Below are 15,588 nucleotides of genomic sequence, written 5' to 3'. Positions count from 1 at the left end.
TAAGTTTATGAATTTGTAACTAGACCACTTTGTTTATTAAATTTTTCACTAGACCTGTCATCATTTTGCCCACAAGTTTCCTTTTGACTGGGTGTGTGAGTCAGTATTCATTTTCCTGGTTTCTTTCTTCCTTTCTTTCTTTCTTCCTTCCTTTCTTCCTTCCTTCCTTCCTTCCTTCCTTTCTTTCTTTCTTTCTTTCTTTCTTTCTTTCTTTCTTTCTTTCTTTCTTTCTTTCTTTCTTTCTTTCTTTCTTTCTTTCTTTCTTTCTTTCTCTCTCTCTCTCTCTCTCTCTCTCTCTCTCTCTCTCTCTCTCTCTTTCTTTCTTGGCAAGGCAATCAGGGTTAAGTGACTTGCCCAAGGTCACACAGCTAGTAAGTGTCAAGTATCTGAGGCAGAATTTGAACTCAGGTGCTTCTGACTCCAGGCTGGTGCCCTCTTCGCTGCTGCCCTGTCATTGTCATTTCTTTAGCAAGTTATGCAAAATGACATAATTCTTAGGTGAGCTGTTTTACTCATTTTTTTTTTAATTAAAAGAGAGAGAAGTGACTTCCTCAAAGTAAATACAAGGAACCCCTAGGTGAGATCCCCTGAGACACAGCCTCTTTCAGAGTAGAAGCAGAGTTGAAAATAAATACAAGAACAAATGCTTCAGAATATCAGTAAGGCCAACCTTAATAGGACATTGACTCAAAAAAAAAAAAAAAGAAGAGATGTATTTAATTAATACATCTGGGGTATGCTAGTCTAACTAAAATGTATTTCACAGAACATCAGAGCTTTTAAATATAAGTGTCTCTAAAAGCAGGAGAATACATTGTAAGGGTAACCAAGTTATCCCTCTAGCAGGTCTATATTGTACATGTTATCTGTGCCTGTGAAGAGTTGATGGTTTTGATTGTATCCATTAAGTACGTCTGTTGCTAATGGGACTTAATGAGTCTCCATTAACTGGGCTTCATATCGTACTGGTTTTGAATTGTAGGAGACAGCATCCTGAATAAAGAGACACTAATTAAGTGTGTTTCTTGGAAGGGGATTTGTGTCTGTTGGTGGTATGTATTTCTTTTTTAAAGAATCCTTCTTTCCTCACATTCTGCTCCACCCCCGCCCATTCTACTCTTACTAATAGGGCTAGGATGCATTTATTAAGCTTTTATTGACTAAAGAAAATTCAGCATTATGACAAAAGAGTCATAGGACCCCTTATTGAGGAAGGGCTCAATTCATCTAGAGTATAGGAAAATTGCAAATGTCAGGGTCTTCATTTTTATTTCCCGAATAATTTCTTATCTTAATAATAATTACATAATCTCATGTCTCTCTAGATGTGAAAAATAAGTGGATTCTTTTCTATTCATGAGAATTTTGGGATAATCAGGAGTAGGAAAGGCTTGGGGAAATTAACGTATAGGACTATTCACAGTGCTAAGTTTCCAGACAGCAAGTTAATTGAAGTAATAAAGAAACTATTTTGAAAGAGAAATCAAATAAGGAAAAAAAACAAGAGAGAATGCCTGGTCAAACTGAATCTTGAAAACAACTCCCCCACCATAATTCATTACTCATATGTTTATTTCTCTTAATTATTTGACTTTTGTGGATTGTGTTGTTTCCTTGTTTAGGAATTGACTTACTTTTTTAAAAAAAATCTTCATTCTTTTGTTATTATTCTTGTTAATATGTAGCACATCTACAGCACTTTCAGGTTTGCAAAGTACTTCATATGTAATATCTCATTTGATCCTTGCAACAGCCTTCTGATACAGAGACTTTTATAGGACACCACGTGGTGCAATGGTTAAAACATCAAGCCTGGAGTCAGGAAGACCTGAATTGAATCTGGCTTCAAATGCTTACTATCTGTTTGACTCTGGGCAGTCACTTAACCTCTGTTGGCCTCAGTATCTTCATCTGTAAAATGGGGATAATAATAGCACCTATATTCCAGGATAAAATGAGATAATAATTCTAAAGCACAGTGCTTGGCATAGAGTAAGGGCTATATAAATATATATAATATATACACAAATATGTAAATATTATAAATAGTTATGTATAACTTATAAATAATATACATATATTATTATTGTTACTTCCATTTTATATAAACATTATAAATTATTATGTATTATCACTTACAAATAATATATATGTATAATTATTGTTACTTCCATTTTACAGATGAGAAAACTGAAGGGGAGAGGTTAAGTGAATTGTCTAGGGTAACACAACTAGTAAATGTCGGAGGCGGGATCTGAACTCAAACCCTCATGACTCCAAGTCCAGTACTGTACCCACTAGACAGAAAGAAAACAAGATGGGCATAGCCCATTTTTTTTTTTTTTTGTAGTGGTTTGTTTTATTTGTTGGTGTTCTTCCCCTCCTCCACCTTCCAGGGTTACAGAAGTGTATTTCCAACTTAAAGAACTGAATGAGAGAGTGTCCTACATAAAGGAGTCTTTGCTCTCTCTGGACAGCCATGTTGGACACCTGCAGGATCTCTCTGCCTTGACAGTAGATACACTGAAAGTACTTTCAGCTGTTGACACCCTGCAACTGAAAGAAGCCCTGTTGGCCGGCTCAAGGCACGCCGCTTGTAGAAAACTCCCCCATAGCTGGAGCAATGTCGTCTGCCCAGGGATGCTGAACAGCTTGGAAAACTCTGGGAGGATGAACTGTCAGTATTACAGCATGCCCCAGTCCTTGTTTCAGAGCCGGAGGAGGAGCTACCACCTTTCTGGAAGACAGAAGAGTTCCCTTGCAGAGGTCAGAGACAGTCAAGAAGAAGTGGACCAAGAAAAGAAAGGAACACCAAGTGATCCAGTTGCTGTGTTCCTTGGCAGCCAATCACCTCCTAAGCTTAGTCAGTTTCTCTTGTTTTCTCCCAGTCCAACAAGGGCTTCTCTTTCAACAGAAGCTGACATGGCTCTGTCTCCTACAAAACCTGCAGCTGAACCTGGGTTGGGTTGGTTGGCAACGGAATCACATGCCAATCAGAAAAATTGTCCTCTCTGTCTGAGTTGTCAGATGTCATCTGATGTTGATAAAGAGTCAGTTGACTCCCACGAACAGAGTAATCTTTCTGTAAATAGATCAATGAGAACAAACAGTAGAGATTACCTTCTGCCAACCAGTTCTTCTATCCCCCAGTCGGTGAAAGTGACTTCGCTTCCTTGCCAGATGGACAGCTTGAGAGCAGGAGGTGGCTATGTGAATTGGGCATTTTCAGAAGGGGATGATGAAATTGGTGTGCTTAGCACAAAGAAAAAATGGCATTCACAGTTGTCCACCAGGTGTAAGTTGGACTGTTCATGTTCAGGCAGCAGTCACTGCTGTGTCCAGATGGGGACAACCAGATCCCTTAACCACAACTCAGCAAGGTCCCTCCAGTGCAGTAACAGTTCAAAGTCAGAGTCATCGCTCCAGTCAAACACCTGCATTTGGAACAATCCCCTTCGTAGAGATTGGATCTTTCTCCAAAATGGCAGCTTTAGATCCCACAAGGAGAAAAGATTGAGGAAGACCTGCAAAAGTAAAGGCAAGGAAAGGATATCTTTCCATCTATGCTAAATCACCTGTCTAAAACATTCCCAGATTCTTGTGAGAAGGTCTTTGACCTTTGATTCCCACCTGCACCCCCAATCTTTCCTATGTTCTAGTTCTACTTTATAAAAACAATTCATTTTTCCAAAACAGTGACCTCAGCCTTGTATTTCCTGTTTATTGTATTCAATCATATCTTCCACAGATTTTTCAAGACCCTCAGAGAGGTCCCAGTCATTGTGGGCCAAAGCAAAACTTCGAAGTAAGGACTGGAAATTGTCACAAGAAAAGAAAAAACTGCAGCCACTTCAAGTTCCGGTAGGTGTGGACTAATTTCAAAAGCCACATTTTTTTATTCTGATTTCTCTTGGTTATTATCTTGATGCAGTCACTTGCCTACATCATATTGTTCCTTATTTCAGAGTGCCTCATACAGTGTGAGAAAGATGACCCCACAAAAGAGATGTTAAATGTAATACTGTGAGGAATTGAAGGGAGTTTCTAATCTATTTTGGTAATATTAAGATTAATTTCAAGATCCTATATACCTGTGTTTTGAGATCTTCCATGAGCAATAGTAGGGAATCCATAACTGCAGAAATACTAAGTTCCTTCTAAACATGTTGTTAAGATCATGAGATTCCTCTCTATTCCTGACTTCTTTTATTCTCTCTGTTTCCCCCTCCCTTTTCCTTTCTTTTTCCTTGATACTTGCTTTAGTCCTGTCAGTCAGGCAGGTAGGTGGTGCAGTGGATAGAGCACCAGTGTAGGAGTCAGGAGGACCTGAGTTCAAATCTCATCTCAGACACTTGACACTCACTAGCTGTGTGACCTTGGGCAAGTCACTTAACCCCAATTGCCTCTTCTGGGTCATATCCAGTCATCCTGATGGATATCTGGTCACTGGATTCAGATGGCTCTGACGAAGAAGTGAGGCTGGTGACCTGCACAGCCCTCCCTCACTCAAAACAAAGTCAAGTGCAAGCCATGTCATTATTTCTCTGATGGCGTGGTCTTCTTCAGCAATGAAGGACAAACACACACACACACACACATACACATACACACACACACACACATGCACAATCCTATCAGTGATGTCCATTCTGTCAGTCTGGGATATGGCTTAGGCCTCTTCAAACAGGTACCATTTTACTGTTTATGCATATGGTAACCTCATCTCTGACTAGGTAACTCTAAATAAATATGACTCCATTTTCCAAGGTCCCCTGTTAATTCTTGCTCTATGGAATCAATCAGAATTTGCAGCTGTCACTGACTCTTAAAGTAGCTCTATTGATGGAAAAATGACTGTGGGAGGAATAGGTACCACTCATCAATCAGTAAACCTTTGTTAAGTGCCTACTATGTGCCAGGTACTGTGCCGGTAATTCTTTTGTTCTGAAGATAGTACTAAGATGAGAGAAAATGAAGTTAATGACCTAAAACTCTATTGGAATTTTAGTTTTCTAAGGTAAGATTCCAAAGGTATTTCTTTCAGCTTCTTATAATTATACAGTTTCTTTCATGTTTTCATTTCTACCTCTGGGGAAGAGTACTTGATCTCAGAAACCTGAGTACAACATTTAAAAATATAGAATATCCTTATTTTACCCCTTGGAAACAAAATTCTGAGTTATAGATGTTGGGGTATGGGATATGATGCAGTTTAATTATGCTGTGAAATATCAAGGCTGTAGAACTGATCTCTCTTTCCTTTGAAACCTGATGACAGAGTACAAGAGGATGTTGAGTACAATTTGATTGGCATTTCGTATTAACTCTCCTTCTTCTTCTCATCTCCTACCAAGAACTATTGCTTGTGTTTTTATTAATACAGCATTAATGTTGTCAAGAAAGCATAACTTTAGATTGTATTTACTAACTTCAGAAAGTAACAGACATAACATAAAGTATAGCTGGCCAAATATTTCCTCTGTCTGTATAATAGTAATCTATTTGGGAGCACCCATGTTGCTGTCTCATTTTAGTGTGAGTCCATCAGGGAGAAACAAGGGACTCTAAGCTTATTTTGAAGAATTGTCTACAAGGGATCTAGCAGGACAACACTGCTGTCCTTTAGATTTTGAAGGCAGGTTCCATTGTCCACTTGTTCATGCACACTTGTAAAATCTAAATTTAGCCATAGAATTAGGACCATGGATTTGGAGTGGCAAAGGACTTTTGGAGTCTAAGCATCTCACTTTTTAGATGAGGAAAGTATCCGCTTAAAGGTTAAGTGATATGTCTAGAAGAGTCACACATAATTAGAAAGTCATCATCTGAGGCAAGATTTGAAATTAGGTCTTATTGACTTCAATTCCATTGCTCTAGCTACCATTTCACACTGTCTCAAAAACCATTTACATGGTTCCACATTCATTTATTGGTCCTACTGTTTCTTCTCTTAATTCTTCTCCTTTTCTTCTAGAAACAGGTTTGCATCAAGGGGTCATGTAAGTTTATACACACATTATATACATACATATAAATATATGTAGGTATGGATATGTATATATATCGTATAAGTATGTATATGTATGTATATATGTATGTGTGTGTGCATATACACAGTGTCTGCATAGAATTTTTGAAACAGTATCTGATTTCTATGATTAGTTGGTGCTCTTTGTGAGGGAAGACTTCTGGACAGAGAAGAGACAGCAACATTTTTTATCTCTAGCCATTAGGAATTCAGTTTTACTTAGGATGGCAGTACATTTTTCTTTATCTGAACAGTTTTGGGACAATCCGTATTAAATATGCATAATATTAGACTGCTCCGGTCAATCTGGAACAACAGGCAATATATTCAGGTTTGTTGTTTTTGAAATTTGAGACAAGTATTTAGACTATGTCTCCATGGTATAGTTTTATAGAAAATCAAGAAATTTTCTACCCAATTTATGAGTTATTTCATTTTTCTAAGTGCTTTCTTTTCTAGGTTTCTGTAATGCCATGGTTTTTATGCTAGACAAATCTGATTATCCATTTTTCTGAGAACTGCTATTCATGTAGATTGTCCCTAGTGGTCATAATAGCCCTTGGGAGTTTGATAGCAAACTAGAATAAGTTTCCTTAGTTATTATCATCATTACAAAAAATTTAAATTGTTAACTTTTAGAGAATGATTTATGTCCTTTAAGAAAATCTAGTCTAAGATGAGTATATAAAGTTTCTCTCTATGTATACATATATGTACACATACACACATACATGCATGCATGCATGCATGTATTTAGTGAGGCTGTTGTATTTGGGACATCCAGTCTCATAGGACTATAGATTGATGGGTTTGGAATAATTTAAATGGCGTAGATGATAAGTAATCATGCTTTAAGATGAACAGTTCTTTGCCAATATCTATCTTTTTCTCCAGGTGATAACAGTGAATAGCTGCTGCTCACAGGTGAATTCAGAACCAGCAGAGAAAACATTTTCAGGGGAAGAAAAAGAAGATGATAAAAACTGGCTTCTCATCTCCGAATCTAGTCAGATAAGTATGTAATGACCAGTGCAAATTTCAGAACTTTAGAATATATCTTTAGAGGTGTATTCCTATGTAAATATAAACTCGGACCATTGAGGATAGTGAATGTTTATTTTACCATAGGCACTTAATAGAGAAAGCTAGGCTAAGAATGTACCACACGGTTCAGAAACTAACTCAGGACTGAGTCACCTATGGATAGAATCAAAAGTATCTGACAGACTAATACTAAAAATGATTAAATTATTTGGAGGAAGGCCAGAATACTAAATTTAGAGTAAAAGGGCACTTTCTAGGAATTAACCTTTCCTGTTTTTTCTTTTCTTTTCCAATGTAGTGTATGTAATAGGAGCCATTTTTTTTAGTAACTTTTGCAGATTCATTAGGAATGTCCCCTCCTGTCCTGAAGTGCAATCTACTTATGAAGGATCATGAAATATTAGTATGTAGACATAAAATGAATATTTGGGATTATTGAGTGCAGATCTCTCATTTTATAGTTGAAATTTAGGACTTTGTTTATGTTTAAGCAGAATAAATGTTTCTGTCTCAATCTACCTCACTTTCTCCTTAAATTTATGGGAAAGAGCTATATAATGAGTACTACTGTCTTATTCAAGATTGTCTTAAATAGTTTTTTAACTGGAAGGGAAAGGAGATTGTTAATGAAGCAACAAAAACAACAGTAATGATGCATCAGTTCTACAAGGTGTGGGTAAGATGTCTTTGAGAGCTGCTATGATCAAATACATCATCCTTGACCAACCTATTAATGATCATTTTTTTTCGTAACACACACACATATACACACACAGAGCTTTCCATTTCACCCATAGTTGTCTGAAAACTGTGTTGAAACAGTAAAGGTAATGGAATTCATTGGTGTTCTCTTTTTTTTCCTTTCTTTTTCTTTCCTCCTCTCTCTTCCTTTCTCTTCCTCTCTTCCTTTCTTTTTCCTTTCCTTCCTCCCTTCTTCTCTCTTTTCCTTCTGCAGTGAGGGGAATACACAGTTTCTGAATTGTGTTAATAAGATAGTAAAAAATGATCAGAAAATCAGTAAACCAGACAACCATTTGGTATTTGTGATTTTCTAGGCAAACTACTAAGCACAAAGGCAAAGAAAAGGAGAACTCACATTCAGAATTATAAAGAGATGGGTAAAAATTGGTAGTGATCTGTGTTGAGAAGTTTGCTGTTGTATCATGGCCAAATACTTATCTCTGTTCAAAGTGCAGGCTAGTTTACCTCTTGGGAGGAAGGTAAGGGCTCAAATAATGGCATTGATTCTCAAGGTTTTCAGCAAGAATGAAGTGTACCCACAATAATGGAAGAATGGTGAGGTTAGGGTGAAAAGGAGATAAAGAGGCAGTGAGGAATTCTGACTCATGTCAGGAGGCTGGAAAGTAGAAGAACATGATGTGGAACAGAAAGCAAAAAAGAAAAGCCACTGACAACTTGGAGCTAAGAAGCATGAGATTTCCCCAAGAAAAGGAACCTGCACCTACCAGACAGGAAGCACTTTCTTGTCCTCCAATAAATTCACAGTGGCATTAGAGGAGAGATCATCTGGAGAAAGACAAATCCAGTATTTGGATTTGGGGGATTTCCTGCTGAGGGATACTGAAGCAGCTCTTTTTAAGCTCAATAATAATCATTACGAAGTCTTCTGGCTTCTCAGGAACATATATCTGGAGAAGATCTGGGAGAGTACAGAGAAACTCTGAAGATTTAACACACCAAATCTGCCTGCTTCTGGTAAAGAAATAAATGATATGGCCAGATGCAACCTGGAAAATATTGCTAAAGGTTAAGATAGGGTGGATAGAGTGCCAGAACTAGATTCAGGAAGACTCATCTTTAGGAGTTCAAATCTGGTCTCAGATATTTAACTAAATGAGCAAGTCATTTAACCATGTTTGCCTCAGTTTCCTCATCTGTAAAATGAATTGGAGAAGGAAATGGCAAAGCACTCCAGTATCTTTACCAAGAAAACTTCAAATGGGGTCAGAAAGAGTCAGACACAACTGAAAAATGACTGAACAAAAAAAGTTTAAGAAGTCTTGAAAAAGAAACTGAAAATTTTTAAATTACAAAATATCATTTTCAGAAGAAGAAGGCAGATTTTGGAAGAGAACAGCTAATTAAGAAGATGGTGTTCCATATGGGTTTTGGACATCTTAACCACAACTTAATATAATTACAGGACAGGTATTTCAGGGATTTCAGAAAGGATATTCCCTTAGTTTTCACAAAAGAAAGGAAAGAGAATGGAGCCTTTAGCCAGTGAATAGTTAGCCCTTGGAGGTATATTGTTGAGTAGTGGGAAAGAAGATTAGGTAAGTAGGGTGGGGCTAGATGGAGAGGACTGAAAGTCTGGCAGAGGATGCAATACTTGCTTCACTTGGTTCACAGAGTGGCTGAGAGGATCAAATGAAATTATGTGTATGATACTAACTGTGACTCTTTATGACCCCATGGACCATTCTGTCCATGGCATTTTCTTGGCAAAGACACTGGAATGATTTGCCATTTCCTTCACTAGTGGATTAAGACAAACACAGGTTAAGGATCTAATTAAGTTTACTGTTAGTAGGTGACAGAAATCTAGTAGACTAAAAATATTTTTATATTTTTATGATATATAATAATTATATTTATATCTTATATAATTTATTGAGTAGTAGGAATTTATAATTTATGTAATTATATATATTTATATAATTATATTATATTTCCAAATATATATAATTTATATAATTATAAATATTATGATAGAATATCTAGTAAAAAAATAAGTAATTATCCAAAGATACTCAAAAGTAGGAGCTTATATATCATTCAGTTAATTCATTTATCAGATACTTCCCTCATCCAGAGCAGTGAATCATCACTGAAAGAGATGCAAATATAATCCAGAAATGGTTTTTGCCTTTATGGAGAGTGTAGTCTATTGAGGCTTATGCCATAAACAGAAACAATTATAATAGTATATGATAAAATGCTGCAAAAAGAACTAAGTGACATTTTAGGCAGGGGGAGGTTCTGGAGGAAAAGGTCATAATTAATGCAAGGGGTCACGTCAGGTCTTCTCCTTCTTGGAGAAGACGTCATTTGAGTTAGGCCTAAAGAATGAGAATTGCATGAGATAAAGCTGGAATGGTGGAAGTGATGTCAACCAGATCAGAAAATTTAGTTTTGGAGCATTTAGGAAAAAGAGAAGGGCTAACAAATTTTTTCTGTGAAGGTATGTTTAAATTACCATCAGTAGATTTCTGCAGAAATCACTTGGGAAAGACTCCTGTTTCTGACTCTCCCAGTAGGCACTTTTTTCTGATTCAGAATAACTTATAAGACTTATGTCTATTAACAATACCTTCCATGTCATCGAAGTGAAAATGGGCCTTTTGAATTTCCTAATTATCTCTTCTGCTTAGAGTAGAATCATTAGAAAAAAGCCCCAGTCACCTCCAGTGTTTTGCTAATGACTATTAATGAGTGATGTTTTCAGACTGACATCATCCACCATTTTATTTTAAATTTTTTGATATATCTTGTTTTTTCTTAATCTTTACTTCCAGATAAATCCTTCCATATACTTTTAATATAAAATTTAAAAGTTTTGTTGGGGGGTGGGTAGACCTTCAATAATTTCTTCATATTCTCCCAACATCTGTGATAATTATACAAAATCATATGCCCTGGAATAGAGCTTATAAATGCCTACCATCTGAAGCTAAAAGAATCAGATAAAACCAGTATTTACTTGATAAGTGTGGACTTTATTCCTTAGCACTTTTTATTTTTTAGTGGGGAGGACTGAGATCTGTATCTTTGACCTAAATTTCTCCTAGCCCTTTTAAGTAAATATACTGTTCTGAAGTATTTTTTCTTTCAGCTTCTTGCTTCTGATCCCAAAGCCTACAAACACTTCTAATTCTCTTTTGGGAAAAAAAGAAATTGTGTAAATGAAAGAAAATATTAATGTAGGCTTTAATTTTCCTTTAAATTATATTTAGAACCACATATATACCAGAAAATGAAATCTCAGAAAATTCGAAGACATGCCATATGCATCAATGACTATCTGAAGCAATCCCATGAGGTAAGAAATTTTATTTGACAGGTGACATATAGAAATAACTTTTCTAACTTGTTGACCCCATGAATTTCAACTTTATGCCCTATCATTTCCTTTCCCTTGCCCCCTACTTTAAATTTATTTTCTTTGTTCTTTATTTTAGTACTCTTAACTATTGTTTTTTTTTTCAAACTCATCTCACTCTGTTCTTTTGAATTCTCCACCTGTTTACCTTTGGCCTTTTTTCCTTCATCCAGTTGTATTCAACAAATATTTGCAGAGTGTTTATTCTGTATGAAGCACTATGCCAGGCCATGAGGAAATGAAAAGATGAGGGGCTTACAGTCTAGAGAGAGCGACAAGATTTGGTCACAAAAAGCGTAATATATAATACAAAATATATAATTGTAATATATAATACAAATTTAATATGCAATACAAAAGTGTAATATATAGAGAGAAATGTTTTTATTTTTATTGAGATCTCTTATCTCTCCACCCTTCTCTAGTCTCTCAGTTCATTGCATTTGTTCTGATTTCACTTGTGTCTTTTACAATCTTGATTGTAACATCATACTATATGAATGGAATGAATGAATGAATGAGAAAGGGTTTATTCAGTGTTTACTCTGTGCCAGGTACTGTGCTAAGCACTGAGGATACAAATGTAAGCAAACGAGGTAGACCCTGACTTCAGGTCACTTACTTCTGATGGGGAAAGATGGGGGAACTAGGTGGAAGGTAGAGCACGTGCGGTAACTTGGTTTGAAAATGTCAGAGAAGTAGCAAAGGTAGTCTAGTGCAGGGTAAGATAAGGTGGAAATTTAACTCTTAGAATACATGCTCTAAGGGTAACAGTTTGAATTCCTGTATGAAGCCATGAGGAAAATTTGCCTTTAAATACCTTGTCATTTGTCCTATTGGCAGTCATACTTTGTCTAACACCAAGTCTAAATTATCCCTACTATCCACTGGCCCTCCATCCAGACCAGTCCACACACCATAATCCAGGGAATCAAATTCTTTGGAGAAGAGATCAGGCATCCAACCAATTACCAACCAGTTGATACAGATGGGGCCAGCAAACCAGGCTAGCTGAAACAACAAGGCACTTCAAGGGAGAGAGAGCATGTAACAGGAAAGTTAAAAAAAATGACTAGAACTAGGCAGTAACCTAGTACCCTGAATCCAAAAGTAAACTCCCTCAGTCCACCAGCCTGGCCCCCACAGTCACCTTCAGGAGGAGCAACCCCTATGGAGAAGAAGACTGTCATCCTTGCCATGACATGTTGATCTATGTAATTGATGAGCATGCAAACCTAAGAACTGTGGTAAGGCAGTGTCTTCCAGACCACTGGCCCAACTTCATCCTAGACCAGGAAGCATGTCTCCAATGGTCATAGCTACCAGTGACCCAGAAAAGAAAGTTCCTGTTGCTGAAGAACGAGACGTCGTCAAATGGTTCAATACCAGAAATGGATATGATGTCATTAGTGAAGATGCATTACCTTCTACTTTGCTACTATACCTTAAAGACTACTAGGTTTTTCCATGTAACTTGTAGCTGAAACCTCCTGTCTGTGTTATTCTCCTTTGTTACAAAGTGATCTTCTTTAGAGCAGGCATTTTCTTGGTTTTCTCTTTCTATCCCAATACATAGCACGGTGCTTTTCATATGGGACTGGGAACTGGATCTGTGAATTCACTGCTTTAAGGAATTCCCAGGTGAGGAAATTACCCTCTACTATTGTAGGGTCAGCACCTTCTGTGCAAGTTACTGTCTAGGGTTTAGAGCACTTGAGAGATTAAGTGATCTGCTGAGGGTCACACAGCCAGTTTTGAAGGCAGAAGGTTTTTATTTTTATTTTTATTACAGTTATCCTTTCACATCACAGGGCTTAGGAACTTGGTGCTCCCATCATCTGGAAAATCCATGTAAAAATAGTTGGCCCTCCCTTTGTACCAGAGAAGAAGTCTGAATTTTAATTTTTCTTTTTCTACTCTGGGGTGTTTACAGTACCTTGTAAAATCTGGGTTAAACATTTGGCTATAGGCTCTGTGTTGTCTGCTGAGCTTTGCTTGTCATCTGCAACATCCACAAAACTCAAAAAATTCCCACTTAATTTCTTATGTCAACCTTCAGTATACTGAAACTGAGATGGGAAAGTCACAATGTGAAAGGAATAACTGTACTTTATCATGATCACACCATAAAAATCACTTCGTGCTGTTAAGTTTTTGGTTGCATCTTGATCCCTATTTTTTTTAAAGCATATTATACATCGCCTCAACTTGTAGTGTAAGATTTTGAAAGAACAACATGGTGGGAATGAGAGGAGGGGCAGGGAGGATCAAGATATAAAAGTTGCTTACCGTCGCTTATACTTTGATAATGTTCTTCTGAAAGCATAGGGTTATCATGTGTATTGCATATCCATAATGACATCTTTTTTTTTTTTTTTTTTTTTTTTTTTTTAGGATTTGAGCAAAAATACTCACTGGACCACTAGGAAGACCAGTCAGAACAGGAACTCACTGTGAGTGTTTTGGAGTCAAGTGAAATGCATTCCTATCAGTATTTTTGAGTGTTTCTGCCTTGGGGCTGGATTAGAAGGTTGTAGACAAAGGTTTTATCTTCAGAAAAATGACTGATATGGGCAAAGGTCTACATTTTCCTTTTAGTTTCAGAAGGGTAATTATTGATTAATACACAAGTTTTCACAAATGCCTCAACTCTGCCCCCTTTTGATTGTGTGATATGAGTGAATTTGGACTTGAGTTCAAATCCCAGCTCCTCCAATTGCTACTTGTGTGATTTTGGCAAGTTGATTTATCTTTCTGGACTTCAGTTTCCTCATCAGCAAAATGATGTCAATTGTACTAGATGATTTCTGAGGTGCTTTAACTTTTAGCATAATAGCCAGTAACTATCACTATATTGTTCTGAGAACTTCCCTTCCTTGTGTACTTATAACCACCTTCTTATGGCTAAGAGATTCTCTTAAAACCAAGAAAAAAACCATTGATGTAGTTTCTTGTGGAATATACCAACATGAAATCCATTGAATATGAATCATATAGTAGAAAGAACTCTTTGGCATCGTTTAAAAGCAGAAAAAGACTGAAGAAGACTGAGACTAATTAAGCTTATATATCTTATTTCTTTTCATTTTTTGCCCTTCAGTTTCTAAGAGAATCTTTTTCTTCTTACTAAGGCTTCTCAGTAACACTAATTCTCTGTCTTAGCAACAGCTCTGCTGATAAAAGTATAAAATTTAGGAATTTTAGTAGCTTTCTGGAACTTTTGTTATTCAAAAGAATAACTGGAGAACTGGAGGGCAAATAATTTTTTATTTAATTGTTAGTGTTTTCTGGATGTCACCAGGTAAAAGTGCTATGAAATGAGTTGGTCACCCAGCAATAGAGATTAACCTTGAACATCAGCATCTCCATAAAACACAGGGTTTCACCAAGTGAATTAAGCTTCAGTCACATGTTGATTCTTAAATTCCCTCCAAAGTAAAGTCTATCTGCAGAAGTGCTTCTAAACGTAAAAAAAGTGTGACTATCTTCAGTCTCAGTTTCCTCACCTGTGAATGAAAATAACAATAATAGATAATGTACATGTGCACCTATGTGTCACTTTAAGATTTTAAAAGTGCTTTACACATGTTACCTCATTTGATCCTTACAACAACTTTGTGAGGTAAGTGCTATTATTAGCCCCATTTTACAGGTGGGGAAACTGAGGTTGAGAGAAGTTAAATCACTTGCCCATAGTCATATAGCTAAATGCCTGAGTCAGGATTCAAACTCAGGTCTTTCTGACTCCAAGTCCAATTCCCTAACCACTATGCAACCAATCTAGGATAGTACTTGAAAGATAATACCCATACTACCTTCCTCGTAGACTTATTGTGAGGAAATTAACATGCAAACCTTAAATTTATATATAACGTGTATATACATATATATATATACACATATGTATGTGTATATATATGAGTTACATTTTTCGTTATGAGGGTGTGAATTTATATGTATATATAAATGGAATCACAAGTAGCACTGCACTAAATTTAAAAAAAATGCCCTGAAGCCATAAAAATTAACTACTTGTCCAGAGAAACATAGTATGAGAAAGGAATTCTGTGGTTTATTTGTTCTAAAGCAGCATGGATGCAGAAATATGTTATACATGATCCATAGATGATAAAAAATAGAGACAGAGGTAAAAGATGAATATAATGGCGGTGATAATTATAATAAAGATAGCTAGCATTTATACATTCCTCTAAGGTTTGTAAAGTGCTTTACAATCATTACCTCATTTGATCCTTCCAACAGCTCTAGGAGGTAGGGTTATTATTTCCCACATCTTACAGTTGAGAAAACTGAGACAGACATTTAACTGATTGAACTAATAGCTACAGCTAACGTTTATACCGTGTTTACTATGTGCCAGGCACTGTACTAA

At 36.5% G+C, this 15,588-nt stretch overlaps 1 protein-coding gene across 3 annotated transcripts in view; it reads left to right on the top strand.

Annotated features, from left to right (window-relative positions):
* Positions 1–15,588, top strand: part of TRPM6 (transient receptor potential cation channel subfamily M member 6) — a 230,288-nt gene that overhangs the window by 178,875 nt on the left and 35,825 nt on the right. For all 3 annotated transcript variants that reach the window (XM_072597466.1, XM_072597465.1, XM_072597464.1), the window contains exons 26-30: positions 2,397–3,538; positions 3,749–3,861; positions 6,923–7,043; positions 11,050–11,135; positions 13,590–13,648. In XM_072597466.1, the coding sequence (XP_072453567.1) occupies positions 2,397–3,538; positions 3,749–3,861; positions 6,923–7,043; positions 11,050–11,135; positions 13,590–13,648 (1,521 nt within the window). The remainder of the gene's footprint in view (positions 1–2,396; positions 3,539–3,748; positions 3,862–6,922; positions 7,044–11,049; positions 11,136–13,589; positions 13,649–15,588) is intronic.

The sequence above is a fragment of the Notamacropus eugenii genome, chromosome 3 (genome assembly GCF_028372415.1).
Source record: "Notamacropus eugenii isolate mMacEug1 chromosome 3, mMacEug1.pri_v2, whole genome shotgun sequence".
Lineage (NCBI taxonomy): Eukaryota > Metazoa > Chordata > Mammalia > Diprotodontia > Macropodidae > Notamacropus > Notamacropus eugenii.
The sequence above is the reverse complement of the archived record's forward strand: the minus strand, read 5'-3'. Positions and strand labels throughout refer to the sequence as shown.